A 16417-nucleotide genomic window follows, 5' to 3' on the forward strand; every position below is an offset into this window, starting at 1 on the left:
GGTTTTTTAAAGCAAGTGGAGACAACGATTTATATTTAAATCTGAAAAATATTGACTCAAGTTTGACGGTACGGGAGAGAAATGCAGAAAGCTCAGAAGCACCAGGGATTAAAGTCTAGAGGGAGGATTTGGTGCCCCTGAGATCCTTCCCACACACACACTTACCACTTCCGTGGACTTGGTCCAGTTGCTCCACAGAGCTCAAAGAAAACAGCTTATAACCGGTTTTGGTTCCAATTGCTAGGGATCTGCGGAAGATAATGACAGCCCGGGAATGACAGCAGGTACTGTACTCCAACCACAGACCTGCCCGAAGATAGACACCCATTTTCCCTCTAACCTCATAGGGGACAGATAAACGTACATTTTTAGGAGCTTCGATATTTGATACCTGTCTAATTGGTGAGGCACACCTTGTCAGGTGGGCAGGTACAATAAAAGGGACAAGGTCAAAGACATCTACACACAAAAATGTGAAATGGTTAAGAGACCTAAAACGTCATGGGTTTTATCAAATGAAATGTCAAACCTACTAGAGGCCGTCCATGCTTTCCTAAAGGGGGAGAAATAGGAAAAATGGAATGTTTAAGAATATTCATCACAGCGCTACCCCCAAGACAATTAGGGGCCTCCTCGTTGTTTGAGAGGGACTTTACCAAGATGTAAATCATTTTTTATTTAAAAAGGAAATACATGTTCATAGTAGGCGTAGTAGGTCATTAGTAGGCAAAATTTAATAGACACTTCCTTTCATCACTTTCCATGAAAACATCCTGGACAGTTTATACCAGTAGCTCTCATCCCAGGATAGACATTACACTCACTGGGAAGTTGCCAAAAAAAAGAAAAATATTGATGACTGCCTTGCTCCCCTACCCTTAAGCTTTTTACTTAATTGGATTTTTGTTTTGTTTGAGTTCAAGTATATTAATGCACAGCCAGGGTTGAGAACTCTGTGTTATACTGTGTTCCACAAAGCTAGCCTCACAACCAACAAACAAAACAAAAACTGAGCACTTATCTGGGACAATGTGTGCTAAAAAACACCTTGTTTTCTTAATTTTTCACTTTTCAACCCATAGGTAAAGACAGTGTGAGCCCCGGTTTACCTGGCCTCAGGATGAAAGCAAATGAGTCCCTTTCGTTGAGCAGCTGGGAATCCCCATCTACATCTAGTTCTCTCCTGCTTTGCCCTCCAGACCTGCGTGAGCCACAGAATGTGACACAGCGCACACTCAGAGTAAGCAGTCTGACCCTGAGCTCTTCCACTCTGGGAAAACGGGATGTCCGAGCTGCAAGGGTCCTAAGGGGACCTAAAAAAATCAGTCCAACTTCCTCATTTAAAACAAATATACAAACAGGTGAGATTTGCTCTTCACAGGGAAGCATATACTAAAATAAGCAGCTTACTGTTATGGCCCCAGCTCTTGTTTCACTTGCCTAAAGAAAAAAAAAAAGGTCACATGATGTTCTCTAGAATATTTTTTTCTACCCAACATTTGTTCTTCCGTGGAACACAGGTGACTATGGTCAACTTTTAATGAGTGAGGTAGCTGCTTCTGTTCTTAGCCCTCCAATTTGCCCAGTGGCTTAACTGGTGTATTAGATATTTGCATGAGAGCAGCAGTGGGTTTGGCACCCAGAACTAGAGCCCTACTGATGACAAAGAGCAACTGGAAAGGCATCTTAAAACTTCAAAATATACTCTGTAGTGTTTACTGCTTTTAAACTTTTTCCACATAAATATAGACACATTTAGTGGTAAACCGAGGTTTCTACAGCTTGCAAGTCAGGGGGGAAATGTTGTAACTAGGGTCTTATAATATTAACTAAAAGATCTGGCAATGTAAAATAATTTTCAAACATAAGCCCTGCTTTTGGAACAGAAGAATTTTATATGTGAGAAAATGGCAGTGTGATCACTATTATGTTTTAAATGATTGATCAATGGCTATAAACACCTCTGAATCAAAGAATTCAGACTAAAACCTTATTTTATCCATAAGGCCTTCTGTAGGAACAAAAAAAATTAGCCTCACCTCTCATAGGACCAGGGTTTGGGACAAATATATATCACCAATCAAATGAAAGACTGTATCCAAAGTGTCTAGCACACAGCCAAGCATTAACTGCAAGTCAAGGAGACTGGTGAAGGTTAGCTGTCTTCACCCACCTTCTCCGGAAATACTGGGTTTCAAATTCAGACTACACTTACTAGAAAAAGACACCCTGATACTCCTCAATGTATTCGGTAAGGGGCTTGACTTATTTTAAAACCCAATGTCATACCCTCTGTGGCTCCAAACAACTGACTGTGACAAAAACTTATTTATAGGTAAGACAGAGCTGCCCGGCAGAGCCTTCATCCAAGACAACTGAACTGACAGTAAGAACTAAGGAAATTAACTTTCCCAGTACCCTACAGTTTTGAAAATAACATTCTTATCCAGTTGCTATGAAAGCCAGGACTTAACTAGAATGAAGATTAACGTCACTTTAAAATAGTCTGATAAACAATGCTACAATGCAGAATTCAGAACATTGACTACTAGTAAGCAAACTGACTCCCCTCCTTATCCTGTGTTCAGTTGGGAAGGAAAACACCCATGCATTTCAACAGCCATCCCCTCTTACAAAATGTTTCTTACAAAACAGAATTTTATCTAGACTATCATTTTTGTAAAGTGCGGGTCTGAAATGGGAGTAAATCTTAAAAACAATGCAGTGAGTCACAAATGGCTCAAAAAAAGAAAGAAATAGAAAATACCAGAGGATACCACACATAATAAGGTTAAGCACCACTGTGTGAATCACTTTTTAGTGATATTATATGTATATGGGTACTGAGTGATGTTGTAATATGTATTTCTTATTGTGGGTTGTGGTCAAGGAAATCGTGAAAGTCACATATCTAACCAAGCTGCCCAGCAACCAGGTTACCCGATTACATAGGCAGTTTTTTTTTGAACAAAGACATACTGTTTGGTATTGGGTGGTTTTAAACGGAAACACAAAGGGAATGGAAGCCAGAGTTGCTTATGGTACATGATGGTGCTGATCACACCACTGAATGTTCAATATTAGCATAGCCCAATCGCAGGTGGCCAAAGCACAAGCCTGAAGCTGACGCCAAACAAGGAACACAACAGAAGCTGGTACAGCAGGAAGTGGGAACTTGGGAAGAGTCATCCCTGCCTGATGCACTGGGTGCACATTCCAAAGAGATTATTCTATGTGGTCCCCAGAGCTGGCTTCTAACAATTCCACGAAAAAGAGGGTAGGAAAAAAGTGTTTGCCTCGAAGGGACGGAAACCTCCAGATGTCTATTAACTCCCAGCTCTCTGGCCCGAGTCCAAATGTGACCATCAAGGTGAAACATTAAACATCGACTCGAAAAAGCAACAGGGTGGAGCTCATGCTCCTCGCAGAAGGCAGCCTGGGGTGGGGAAAGGGCTTGTGGACTCGGAGAAGGCAGCCGGGCCTCGCTGAGTGGCTGTGTGGAAACAGTGAGAGGAATGGAAAGGTTTCTGACATCCAGAGTGGGGAGGCCAGATGCCCCGCGCTGGGGCTGGGACAGGGCCTGGCCTGGCCGCAGGGATAGGCTGCCTCTTTGTCCGAGGCCCTGCCCAGATGCCACGTTGAGATGCTCAAGGACAAATGGGAAAGTTTTTCCTGTATTTCCATCTTCCTGGGCCCCAACTACAACGCCTGGGGTCAACTTGCAACCTGCCCCTCCCCTGCCATCTCTTTTGTTTTGGCCTCTGCCCCTCCCAACCCAGACCTCCACTCCGGTCACTATCCCCCTCCCGATCCCTTAGCTCTCTTCAGCCCCACTCCCCTGGGTGACTCTCCGTTCACCGTCAGCCAGCCTTTCCTGGCTGTCGGCCCGCAGCGCGGGCTGGGGGCGCCCAAGCCCCCTGCTGGTAGAGGAGGGAGGAGGAGGAGGGGGCTACCAAGACCCGAACCAGTCTGAGCCACCGCCGGCCGCCCCGCCGAGGCCCTCCGGGGGTGTAGGCTCGCGCCTCTCCTGCTACAAGTTGCCGACAGGACAACACCCTTGGTTGAGACTTTCTGTCCCCCACCTCCCGGCAAGGCAGGCGCCACGGCTTACGTGCAGTCCTGGTTGAAAGAGAAGCAGCTGAGCGCCGCCTCGACCCCGGCCGGGGGGCCGTCCGCGGCCTCGGCCTCCATCGGGGGCTCGATCCGGGGAAGCCGCAGCTCCGAGCCGGCGACAGCCACCTCAGCAGCCCGCTGGCACCGGCTCTGCGGGCCGGGTCGCCAGCCCCCCTCCGCTTTAGCCCCGCCCCGTTCCCGCTTCGCCCCGCCCCTCCGCGTCTCGCCCCTCCCCTCCTGCCAATCCCGCGGAACACAGCAACTGAGAGGGCGGGGTCCCCACTTCCGGCCACCATTGGCCATGAGCCCACGCCGCGGCTCATCCTTGGCCAATTGGCGATGGCTGTGGGCGGAACCGTCCTGCTGACGACCCGCCCCCAACTCCGTGACGCGGCTCGCCATTGGGCGAAGGCGCGTGATAAAGAGGCTGCAGGCCACGTGGTGGTGTTTTCTTTGCCAGAGCCGCTGGCGAGCCGGGGGAAAGGAAGAGCTGGTGCAGCTGGGGCCGGACCTGCGGGCTCTAGTCCGGCCTCTGCGTCGCGGCCGACGCAGCAAAGGGGTCAGCTGGTTCCGACCACTCCCAACCCCTCGTCATGTGCAACTTCGTGTATTAAACTTACGGAGTTTAGTGGACAGCTTTAGACGCCAGAGCCCCACCCACCCGTTTGTAGTCTTCAAGCTGCTTTGAGAAACGTTTCTAAAACCAGGGTGCTAAGTCAGGCCACACAGGTAAGTTGTCTGACCCATTGCACTGCCGTTGAGAATTACCACATGCCAAGTACTGTATTAACTATGTACATATATCTAGTTGAATTCTTATAAAACTTTGTGAGGAAAGGTATAATTACATCCAATTTAAAGAGGTGGCACTGAAGCACGGAACTGCTCAACAGTCTCCAAAGTAGCACAGACGGTAGGATGTGGGCTTGCCTGGTGTCAAGATCCATGAACCAAACGACTCCGCCAGACAGTATTGGAAAACACCTATCTGATCTGTAGCTTAAAAAAAAAAAAAAAGGAAAGAAAAAAGGAAAAAAATGGTGTATATTATGAAAGGGATAAAGTCCTGAGTACAGCACAATTCAAAACTCACATAATTAGAGATGACAAAGGGCCTCTCTCCCCAAGCTAAGCACATGTTGCCATGCAGAGTTACCAGCTCAGTTTATGATTCATTAGCTATATTCGTTTTGTATTTAATTCCTGATGAATTTTTAATTTATGCTTTTCAAATTTTGAGATGAATGGTATGTTAATTATTGTTATATTACAGCACTTCAAATTGGCATAGTTCAAATTTACCTATTTTGTAATAGCTATATATATATATATGTATATATATATCAAAGGTGCCAAAAAAATGGATACACATTTAAGAGATGTTATCTATGCTCAAGCAGTAGTTCGCCATAATCAGAAGTGTCTGGACACTGATGGTAACCACTTTGAGCACCTCTTGTCATTGCAGAAGTCAAACGTGACTTGTATTCATCTTTTGTTATCTGTACATATTCAGTATTAAAAATTTAATATAGTTTTCCTTTCTTAAAAAAATTTTTTTGACACCCTCTGTATAAATATACAACTTGGATATAGAGTGGACGCGAGAAGAACCCTATTTCACTTAAGCTTTTATGGTTGGATTTCTGGCTTTGGTTTTCTAAAATGCAAACATAACAGTTTCTTCTCTCAACACTGTCATTCTTTCTCTCAACTAATATAAGAATAGTTCATCTCATAGATCCACAGATGTTGATTGCTCTTTAGTCAATTGTGAAGTGTTGTATGAACCATCATAAATGAAAAGAGCTGCTGTTTGGATGCTTTAACTGCATCTTCTTTTTTTTTTTTTAATACTATAGCCCTCTACTTTTTTTTTTTAAAGGAAATCTTTCTTTTTTAAAAAAGATTTATTGGGGAATATTGGGGAGCAGTGTGTTTCTCCAGGGCTCATTAGCTCCAAGTCATTGTCCTTCAATCTAGTTGTGGAGGGTACAGCTCAGCTCCAAGTCCAGCCACCGTTTTCAATCTTAGTTGCAGTGGGCACAGCCCACCATCTCATGTGGGAATTGAACTCCCGCTCTAACCTCTAACCAACCAGCAACCCCTTAACTGCATCTTCTTTGTAACTTCTCAGATCAAAGCTGCTTCCCCTCCCCACTCCCAGCGAAGGCAAATGCTTCAGTCCTTTCTATTCTATTTAGAAAACCAGGAGTCTGGCATGCTAGGTGCTAGGTTGCTGGGAGAATTACATAAAGTACCCAAGAGGTTTTTAAAATGGAAGCTGTTATTACCAAGAGTTTGGACTTTATGGATTAAAGAGCTGGTGTTAGTTTTTGAGCCGGACTATTTCATGATAAAAGCAATGTTTCAGGCAGATAAACTCAGCCAGGGTGTGTGCGGAGCAGATTAAAAGCAGGGAAAAGCCTAGACCAATGTGAAATTCTAGGAGTGAAGGGGTGTAAGAGACCAGCCTATTGGATGACAGCAGTGCCATATAGGTTAGGACAAACTCAAGAGATTTTCTTAAATTGAAACACATTTGCAATATAACATTGTGTAAATTTAAAGTGTACAACATGTTGATTTGATACATTTATATACTGTGATATGATTGCCATGGTAGCCATAATCAGCATCTCTACCACATTACACCAAGAGATATTTCAAGAGATATTTTGAGGCAGTGCGTTTAATAGAAAGATAATGTGAGCCACTGATAAAAACCCCGTATGCAATTTTAAATTTTCCAAAAGTCACGTTTAAAAGGGTAAAAAGAAATGGGCAAGTTAATTTTCATATTTAAAAATTTAACCCAATCTGTCAAAATATCATTTTAATGGGTAATCAATGTAAAATTATTAATCAGTTAGTTTATTATGTGGTGCCTAAGTATTTAAAATCCCGTGTGTCTTACTCACTTACAGCATATCTCAATTCACACTAGTCATATTTTAAGTGCTCCTGTGACTGGTTACTTATGTTAGTGCTCAGTGATGTTTCAAGAGCATAGACCACAGGGGATGGTGACTGATGGGGAAGGGGGTGTGGCCGGGAAGAAGAGGGAAGAGTTAAAGCAGATTCCATGGTTAGGAAAGGGGCAGCTCATTGTGTTGTTTTCAGAAAACAGACATCTGGCAGCTATTTAGGAAGACGCGTTTAGTTTTGGACATGTTGTGGTAGCACAACTGAATGCTCATTGGATTTAAGTTTCAGGCCTAGAGATGTAGATATATGGAAGAAAACCGGTCATCCTCCCAGCTCCACCCTTCCTGTGAATGATCCCCCTTGTATGTTTCCTACTGGGTTCGTGGCCCACCCTCCACCACCACCTATGTGGAAATAACATCTCAGGGCTGCCTCTTCTGGTTTTATTTTTTCCCCAAGACAATACAGAAATATATGTGTCTGTACATATAAAATAAATGTATATGTATATACATTTATATTTTTTATAAACCGATATTTCTCTGTAAAAATTTTAAATGTTGACAACTAATTCTTATTTTAAAAAAACACCATGTGGGCCAAACTAAATACATCAGCTGGCTGGATTTGGTTTGTGGAGGGCCAGTTTGTGACGGCTTTTAGAGGTGTAAGCAGCCTCTTTGAAATGTTCCACCCTCAAAAAAAAAAAAAATCCCAGATGTCCATTCCTATAAAAAGCCAAGGAAAAGCTTATAAATAAATTCAGAGGTGCTGAATTCATTTAATGTCAGGCTGATTTTCTTTTTTAAGTCCTAGTTTTAGTTCTAGGTTCCGTGGGAGTCGAGACCTAATTTGAATGTTGGGCTTATGGCATCCTAATCTTTCCACATTCTTGGAACAGACATTTCACTGCCAAATAACAGAAGCAAAAGATATTGGGCGGGGGTGGGGGGGAGGGGACAAACACTTTACCACAGTGGGAACAAGATTTTGGCTTTTTCTTCTTCTTCTAATTGAAATTCCTAAGTGTGTATGTTTTCCCCGACAAAATGTCCATTCTTCCTAGGGAAACAGTCAGCAACGTCTTGGCTCTGGGAGTCAAACATCCTCGGTAATACAAAATTGCAGGCCACAGTTCAGCTAATGGGGAGACTTCCTATTTGTGTGACAATCAGGTTGTAATTTTAAAATGTTGATTAGGGCACGCACAGGACATTCACAGGGGAAGTTGGAAATGAGACATCCTGTCTGAGGCAACCATCCTGTCACCCAATATGGTTGCCCATAACATCCAACTGTCTATAATTAGAGTAACTACTAGGTGAGCCCATGCCACTCCTGTTCCTCTCTTCTTTTTATAAAATCTGTTCTATTTTTATAAAATCAGGTCACAGGAAATAATCTCCTGTTTCTTTCCTGATGTGTTTCAACAACTCAGAACCTAGGCAAGTGTGTGGTGGTACTTTGGGAGGAAGGGCCTGGGGACAATACAGACTAGATAAGCCTTGGGGGTCAGGGAGAGGGAAGAAAGCTCAAAGAGTCAGCCCCACAGTGTTAGAGTAGGAGGGGAGGGGTTGGGAAAGGGGGTGATCCCCAAGGATTGGCAAACAGTAAGTCCCCATCAGTGGTATGGCTGAGCAGGCAGGCCCATTGGAGCTTTTTTGTGTTTCAGCATAAGTACACTCTGTGTGGGGAGAGCATGGCTGCAGTAAAGGAACGGTCTCTGTTACGTGCCTTTCATCCCCAAATGGAACCATTATTTCTGGGTTTTATTGATTTAAAAGGGAGGGAGGGCAGAAAGCAAAGATCAACGATCATTCCAATATCCCTTGACTTGTACATTTCCTGTCAAAAGTAAGAAGCAATGATATTTCACTGAAGCATGAACTGGTGTCTTTGTCTTCATTCTCTCCCCCCATCTTTCTTATTTTTGCTTTCAGAATAATAATTCCTAAAACCCCAAGGCAAATCACAAGTTCTCCATAAACACTTGCTGGTCAGGCTGATATCTGTGAAGCAGTAGCTTTTGATGTGTGTATTTGCAGACATACCTTGAGCTAAGGGTCTGTTATTTAAGACCATGTAGAGAGGTTCAATCATGGAGTTTTTGTTCTCTGGAACATCTTCAGACCAGCTGAGATTACAGACGGGTTCAGTGGGTCAGCCCATCAGCCTGACAAGTTTTAGAGTAAAACTATAGGTGATACCTGAAAACAAAGTTTTACGGAAAGCTTGGCTTGAAGCTTCATACATCTGCTCATGTAATGCTCCCTACATCTGTCCTGTGTGGCAGATTTTTATCCCCGTCACGCAGCTGTGTAAACCAAATCAGGTAAGTTGCTGGAGGTTGTAGGGCAGTTGTTATGGAGAGATGTAGTTTGCACTCAGTCCCCTCCCCCAGGCTCCCAGGTCATCATTCCTCGCTGTCTCACAGACTTCTGTGGTTCGTGTCTAGAAATAGAATTGGCCTCTTAACCTGTATTTCATCCTATACAGGAACAGAGAGGCAAGGGGTGGGGAGAAAGAGGCAGCATTGTGCCAAGAGGGCCACAGGCCAAGTGCAAGGGGGAGGGTATGGAGTCCTGCAGTTTTTCAAAGGGGACTAAGGCTTTGCTTACGTCTGTCAGAGGTATTACTTGAAGTATTTGAAAACATCTTTTGCTCCCAAGCAAAGGGTTAACCGACGCTTATGGGCGGGGGTGGCTAGTGGGTAAGTGGTGCTGTACAACTCAGTTTCTTCTTAGTCTGGAGAAATGATGTTGGGAGTGGTATCCGTTCTTCAGAATCCTTCACCTCTGGGAAGAAGGTGATTGCAAAGGCCTTAGGCTGCCCAGGAGAGGGCGGAGAATCCCAGGATTCCTGGTGAATAGTGCCATCTAGTGACCCACGGTATATAGGTCTAGGCTGGGGGATGGACCCAGAAGGAAAGACTAGCTTGAGTGAGAAGGTAGAGCTGATTTTAAACCCTGGACGAAGAGCCCCCGAGGCTCCGCAAGTGTTTCCCGCCAAACCTTTTTACTGCCTATACACGGAAAACCTAGAAGCCCTCCTCACTGCTTCCTCTGCTGGAGGAGAAGTTGGGGAGGGATTTACATATTTATTCATTTGACAATTTTCTATCAGGTGCCTGTTACGTGCCAGCCATGTTTCCAGGTACTAGGAATGCACCATGGGACAAAACAAATAAAAACTCCTGCCCACATGGGCAGAGAGACCATAATCAAAAATAAAACGTAAAGTGTCTTAGAGGGCAAGGAGTGCTAAGAAGAAAAATAAAGTGGTAAACAAGCGTTCGGAAATATTGTGGAGGGGGTAGATTATATTTTTATATAGAGTGTGCAGAGAAGGCCTCGCTGGAAGGTTTCATCTGAACAAAGACCTAAAGGAAAGAAGGGAACAGGTTATGCAGTCACAAGGGGGAAAAGCGTTCTGGGCAGAAGGAACACAAACCTCATGCAACATGGAGGAAGCCAGGCTGGCTGGAGTAGAGAGAAGAGGGGGCCAGATAAACAGGAAAAGAGGTCGCAGTGGTAACCCTGGGGGTGGAGTGACATTGTCACTTGTCTTTGAACAGAATCACTCAGGCAGCTGTGTTGAAAATGAATTGAATGTGTCTTGGGAGATTCACCGTTCACTTGAGCATGTTAAAAGCTCCAGAAAGCCCAGCATTGCGTTTACTTAACACTGTTTAGCAAGTCCTTTCCAGGCTTATGTAGATGTCTTTCTTCCAGGAACACCCACTAACTTCTCATGGGGCGTGAGAAAGGGAAAATCAGCCTGATCAGCAGAACTGTTATGTTCCCGACAGTCAGTTGTAAACAAGGCCAGTGGAAGGCCCACAGAAAACAGTGTTGTTCCCAAGGCCACATTGCAGCTTCAAAATGACTAACACTGCGTGACTAATTCTTTCTTATCAGTGCCTTGCCCAGACTCCATCCATTCCTCTTACCTCCCAAACTGAGACTTCTGAGCTGCCCAATTGTTAAACTGACCACTGCATGACCAGATCCAACCCTGACTTGATTCTTGTTTCTCCTACCTTTCCCACCTTAGAATCACTTACACAAACCCACACCCTACAAAAAGCGCCCGCCCACAGCCTCTTACCATCGTTCATTAAATACACACACTCCCTTGCCGCAGTGAGTGAAAACTAACACTGACTAGGTGACCTGGTGGTCTTCACCTGCAGGTGTTACCGCCCGCAGCGTTTCATAGAACAAAGTTGAAGACAAGCTGGACGAAATGATTACCTCCTACTGTAAAAGTCTCTGAGCTTACAGGTAAGCCACGGCCCCCCTGCTGAACATGTGTACTAATTGGAACACAGTGTGTGATGCACGAAAGGGGGGAGGACTGCATTATCAAATATTTTAAAAGTTGGAAGTATGTGTTCTTTTTATAAGCTGCCTCTTCTCTGTCAGGGCCCTCCTGATGTTAACATTTTTGGCTAACATTTACATTAACCTTTTTGGTTAACATTTGTGCTGTGGGCCCTCTTGGCTTGATGCGGGCTTCATACATACCCGTCCCTCCTGCCCCCGGCCTCCCTGGGCTTTCTCAGGCAACACGCAGATGTCCAGAGAAAGACCAGATCGGTTCTAGGCTCGACAGTGTCCACTTCCTCAGCACACCTGAGTTGTGTGAGTGTGTGCGCAGTGGTGAACCACAGATACTGACTTGCATCTCAGAAAGCTCACGTGGTACCAGACATAGAGGCTGTAGAGGAGGGGTGGGGAAGGGGAGAATGAGACCAGGGGGGCAGCAGGTGCCTCAGTCCAGGTTAGAGATGATTAGACCTGACCTAGGGAGCCGCTGGGGGATGGACGTAGGAGCTATAGGACTCACTGACCAACTAGACATGGAAGTGAGGAGAGACAGGTCAGCGTGGAGAGCGGCTGCCAATGTAACTTGGGTTTCCTCACGTCTCAGTGGCTTCCTAGTGGAAATGAGGTTGTGTCCTTGGCTACCCACATTGCACTAGCTCTTGCCTCTAACTTCTCTAGGACATTCAGCTCCCTTCAAAGCCTTCCCCAGTAATTACTGGAAGTCCCTGGAAACGCCTCACATGTGCAGGGACCCGCCTCATTGGGTATCACCACATGCACGTTTGCTCCTGCCGCTAAAGGCCCTTGAAGATGGTACCTTGTTACTGCCAGGACTGCAGTGTCCATTGTGACAACAGCAAAGTTCTTTCTTCCTTCCTTCCTTCCTTCTTTCCTTCCTTCCTTCCTTCCTTCCTTTCTTTTCCCAATACTTTTTCAACTCTTATTGAAATGATCGTTTTTTGTTTTCTCCAATCTTACGTTAATGTGGCATTGATACCCGTGTTCCGGCCTAGGGTAGGTATGTGGGATGAGAGAGAAAGATCCAGAATCCTTGGTGAGGAGGTAATAGTTGACACCACGAGAGGAGGTCAGAGGTAATGGAAAATGTGTCAGTTGGTGAAGAACTGGAATGAAATGTCCGGGTTTGATGTTCTGAGTATTCCTTTAATTTTAGGACCACTATCAGAATGGAGGCCGGCTTGTGCGCTGAGCCTGCTGCCGCAGCTCTAAGTCAGTCACACATTGCTGGTGAGTGAGAATCTCTGTTATAAATGGAAATGCGAAGTGGCAAACACTCTCATTGGCTAAACCTGAATGTACCAGTTTGATTCCTATTATCTACATGATCTCCTGCTTTTCTTATTGATTGCAAATATGTGTGAAGAATAAAAAGCCAGCATGTTTTCAAAAAAAAACCACGCGAGTGTGTTCACTGCTGCATAGCTGGGGTGGGCGTGATGGAGACTTTTCATTATTTCTCTGAGGTCAGAAATGTCCTTTGGTAGGTTTTTAATTTTTTATGGACGTTTGGTTCCAGAGGCTCTGTAAGAGACTTTTGGAAAGATATCAAGTGGACAAAGCCTATCTTAAAACATTAAAAGTGGCTATTTCCTAGGCCCTCAGTTCTTCTCTGTCTGCTTTCTCCCCAGGGATCTGTTCCACAAGTGGGCATTTAAGTCAGCCTCTATCTACAGATGACCTATGTCTGACCTCACTCTCTGGAATGCTCTGCCTCTGACTTTCATCCCAGAACACATCAACACTTCAGCCCGCATTCCTGATGGGATTTCTTTCTCCTGAGCTCTTGAAAGAATTCTGTTTCAGCAATTCCCGGGGAATTGTGGGAGAGTTGTTTTTTAAGAAGAGATTTATCTCACACCAAGGACAGGAATCACTTATTTTGCACTATTTTATGTGTTGGTTGTTTGCGTGGCAGGCTGTTATTTTCCATTCTTCTTTTCTTCCAATCCATGAACATAGTATAGATTCTTAGGTCCTCTTGACCTGGGTGTATAATTTCCCATGACCACAGAGCCCAATTTCTTCCACCCCCAAGGATTTTTACTACAATAGCCGACAAATATATACTTCCTTCAAAGCAATTATCATAACCTGAAACTACCTCATTTGTTAATTTGTTTATGTGTTTCCTCTATCTAGAAGGTAAGCTCCATAAGGGTAGGGTCTCATGAGTCTAAATGCTTCTCCTAGCATCTAAAGCAATGCTTGACCACATAATAGGGGCTCATGAAATGTCTGCCAACTATCTGACTTACAGAATCAGGCATTCAAAAATCATACAAAAATTAGCTTTCCATTAATTAATCACAAGTGTCATTTTTTTTTTTTTTGCCTCTCTTGAAAAGTGATGTCCAAATTTGATTGGTATTATCACCAAATGTCAATTAACTATACGGTATTAGTGAGTCTCAAGGAGAGGCACTGTTTTACATTTTTTCAAATCTCTTTAACGTCTAGCTTAATAGAAGACAGCTGGATTCTCATAGCTGCTTCCACATTCAGCCTGTGGTGACATCTTACATCATGCAGCCTCTAGAAAACCCCACTGTGCACCTGTGAGAGAAGAGGAGTGAAAAAGGCAAATAACATCTTAGTTTTATTTTGAAAATAGTTTTGTCTTCACAGATGCCCCAAGAGATTCTTGGGTAGCCCCAGGCCTCCTTGAAGCACACTTGGAGGACAGACGATCGATATTCATGGAGAGAAATACTTTCCTTTGCCTTTGAACTGCATCACCTTTAAACACTGTCTTCTTCTTTAACATCCTTTGCTTCACTCAATATTAAACTACTTTTTTATTCCTCAAGACAATATCACTGCCAAAGGTGGTGGCCAAGGTGCATAGTGAGTGTTGAGTGACGGAAAAGCAAACCAAAAGGGTATAATTTGTTGCACTCAGTCACATCCCCACACAAACAAAAACATCAACAATAAAAGCACGCGCCTTTCCTGAGCACATGTTGTATGCCATGCATTCTCCAAAGATTATCTCTACTTTTTCTAACAGCATTCTCGGGCAAGAAGTATTAGCCTCATGTGATAGACAAAGAAATTGAAGCTCAGAAAACTTAAACAATATATCCAAGGTCACCAAGTTAATCTGTGATAGGGTGGTGACTGCCTGGCTGAAGTCTCTGTTACTCCCAAGACGTGTCTTTTACCATCAAATGCTAGAGACTCACAACATGATGGGGGGCTAGGAAACTAGAAACAATGAAGAGCCCACTGTACAAAGTAACCTTGTTGCTTTGCACAAATAAATCAGGGAATCAAAAAAGAAATGCAGTATTTTTTTCCTTTCAGTGATATGTACCAAAAAAAGAGTCAATGCATTTTTTTTTCTGATTTGAAAAGTAATACACCTACAGCAAAAGATTGAAGGATAGCAAAATATCCATCAATAGAAGACAGGTTACATTAATTGTGGTACATTTGTAGATGTACCACAGGCATGAAAAGAATAAGACAGCTCTATTGGTACTCACATAGGACCATCTCTGAGATATGTTGTTATATGAAAAAATAAGGTTTATTTCTAGTAAAAACGTGTATGAATGTACACGTGTTAACTGTTTTATTACATGAACTCAGTGGAGGGACAAACAGGAGAGTGCTTATTTTTCTGTAATTATAATTACAGAAATTATGGTATGGATAAATCCCCTAAGTTTTCTAGTCCTTCCAGAGAGTAGAATATATTCCTCTCAAAGCCAATTCCAAACCACCGAGCACCTCTTTCTTTCCGTTTTTCCCTCTTTCCCTATCTCCTCCTTCCCGGTCTATCTCCTTCTCCTGAGTTGGGGCCAGGAGAGGGGATTAGCAGGAGAGAGGGAAGAGTCTTCAGTGACACCCTTGCAAGTTCTCTCTTGCTTGTAAGTTACTCTCTCTCTTAACTTTGTAAGTTACTCCCTCCCATTAGGGCAGCTCTCCAAATGTCTCCAAAACGCTGTTGTTCTCCCGGGTCCCATTTGTGGTTCTTCAGATGCCTCTCATGGGACCTTCCGCACAGCCTCGTTCCTGATTTGGGTGACCTCCTTTGGCTCATGTCTTCAGCTTCATCCCCCAGTGCCCAGCCAGTGCCTCTTTCTTCTGTTGCTTTGGCAGGTGGCCCGTGGGGCTTTCAAGATGGCTCCAGTCTTGATAACTCGTCCAACCTCCATTACACCTCAGGGAGCTCACCTCACCTTGCCATGGCTTGAGTAGAGACTTCCCCTCTGCTACCCTCTCCCCTCACCCTGTTGGTAAGAAGCAGGCAGTAGACTCCATGTTCACATCTTTCCCTCCCACATTTTTGGGGACACAGGCAGAACACCCAAGAACTTTTCTGCTTTCTCTGCTCAGGCACACTGGGCTGAGCCTATGAGTCTTTACAGCACAACAAAGCTACCAACCAGGGCCAGCGACATAATTTGCAGGTAAAAATAGAAACACGGGGCCCCTTGTTCAAAAAGCTGGAAAAAGTGCTGTTAAAGGCACTGAAACGTAAAGCTTTCTTCTTTAAAGCATACTTTATTCCTATAAAACACAATGGGAAAAGAGAGATACATGGGTATCAGCATAAACTCACAAACTGCAAAAAACATTTTGTGGGTTGGGGGTCATAATTTATATAACACAATAATTTGTGAATGTGATGATTGAGCATTAGGTTTTTCTGGTTCACTTTTCAGCAAATTCATTTATGAGATCCTTAAATTTTATACTTTTAGTAACTTTGTTTTTAATGTGTAATTAAAAGTGTCAGCTGCTCTTGGTGAATGTCAGATTGTAAATAATTTTTAATTTTGAGGATTATTCTGAGGATACAAGTTTTAGTTTCTTGTATGAAACAAGTTACAGGAGACGTCAGAGGACACAAAAATGTCACTGTACAAATTAGCCTTTAAACTTAAATTCAGATTTACACAGAACTGATTGGTATGAAGAGGTAGAACTATTGATCTGGCTGCTGAGCTGTTAATCTACCAATCAATTGCCCTGTCTCCCTTGGGTATGCATTGTTCATTTCTGGAAAGATGGAGAGAAAT

General features: G+C 43.9%; 1 protein-coding gene and 1 long non-coding RNA gene across 3 annotated transcripts in view; one reads left to right on the forward strand and one right to left on the reverse strand.

Moving 5' to 3' along the window:
- The window catches only part of WIPI1 (WD repeat domain, phosphoinositide interacting 1), a 32875-nt gene extending 28579 nt beyond the window's left edge, over positions 1 to 4296 (reverse strand). The window contains exons 1-2 of the mRNA XM_081027524.1: positions 4112 to 4296; positions 166 to 248 (exon numbers count right to left, since the gene is read on the reverse strand). Of these exons, the coding sequence (XP_080883650.1) occupies positions 166 to 248; positions 4112 to 4191 (163 nt within the window). The 5' untranslated portion in view covers positions 4192 to 4296. The remainder of the gene's footprint in view (positions 1 to 165; positions 249 to 4111) is intronic.
- A 264-nt stretch (positions 4297 to 4560) lies between these two features.
- LOC308488961 lies at positions 4561 to 16142 on the forward strand. 2 transcript variants are annotated; one of them, XR_013992029.1, is made up of 4 exons: positions 4583 to 4842; positions 11234 to 11324; positions 12544 to 12617; positions 13019 to 14661. It is a non-coding gene; the product is annotated as an uncharacterized lncRNA (long non-coding RNA). The 2 variants fall into 2 exon arrangements; XR_013992028.1 differs by lacking the exon at positions 11234 to 11324 and having other exon boundaries at positions 4561 to 4842; positions 13019 to 16142.
- Positions 16143 to 16417: the final 275 nt, after the last annotated feature.

Source organism: Rhinolophus hipposideros (genome assembly GCF_964194185.1).
Source record: "Rhinolophus hipposideros genome assembly, chromosome: 20".
Lineage (NCBI taxonomy): Eukaryota > Metazoa > Chordata > Mammalia > Chiroptera > Rhinolophidae > Rhinolophus > Rhinolophus hipposideros.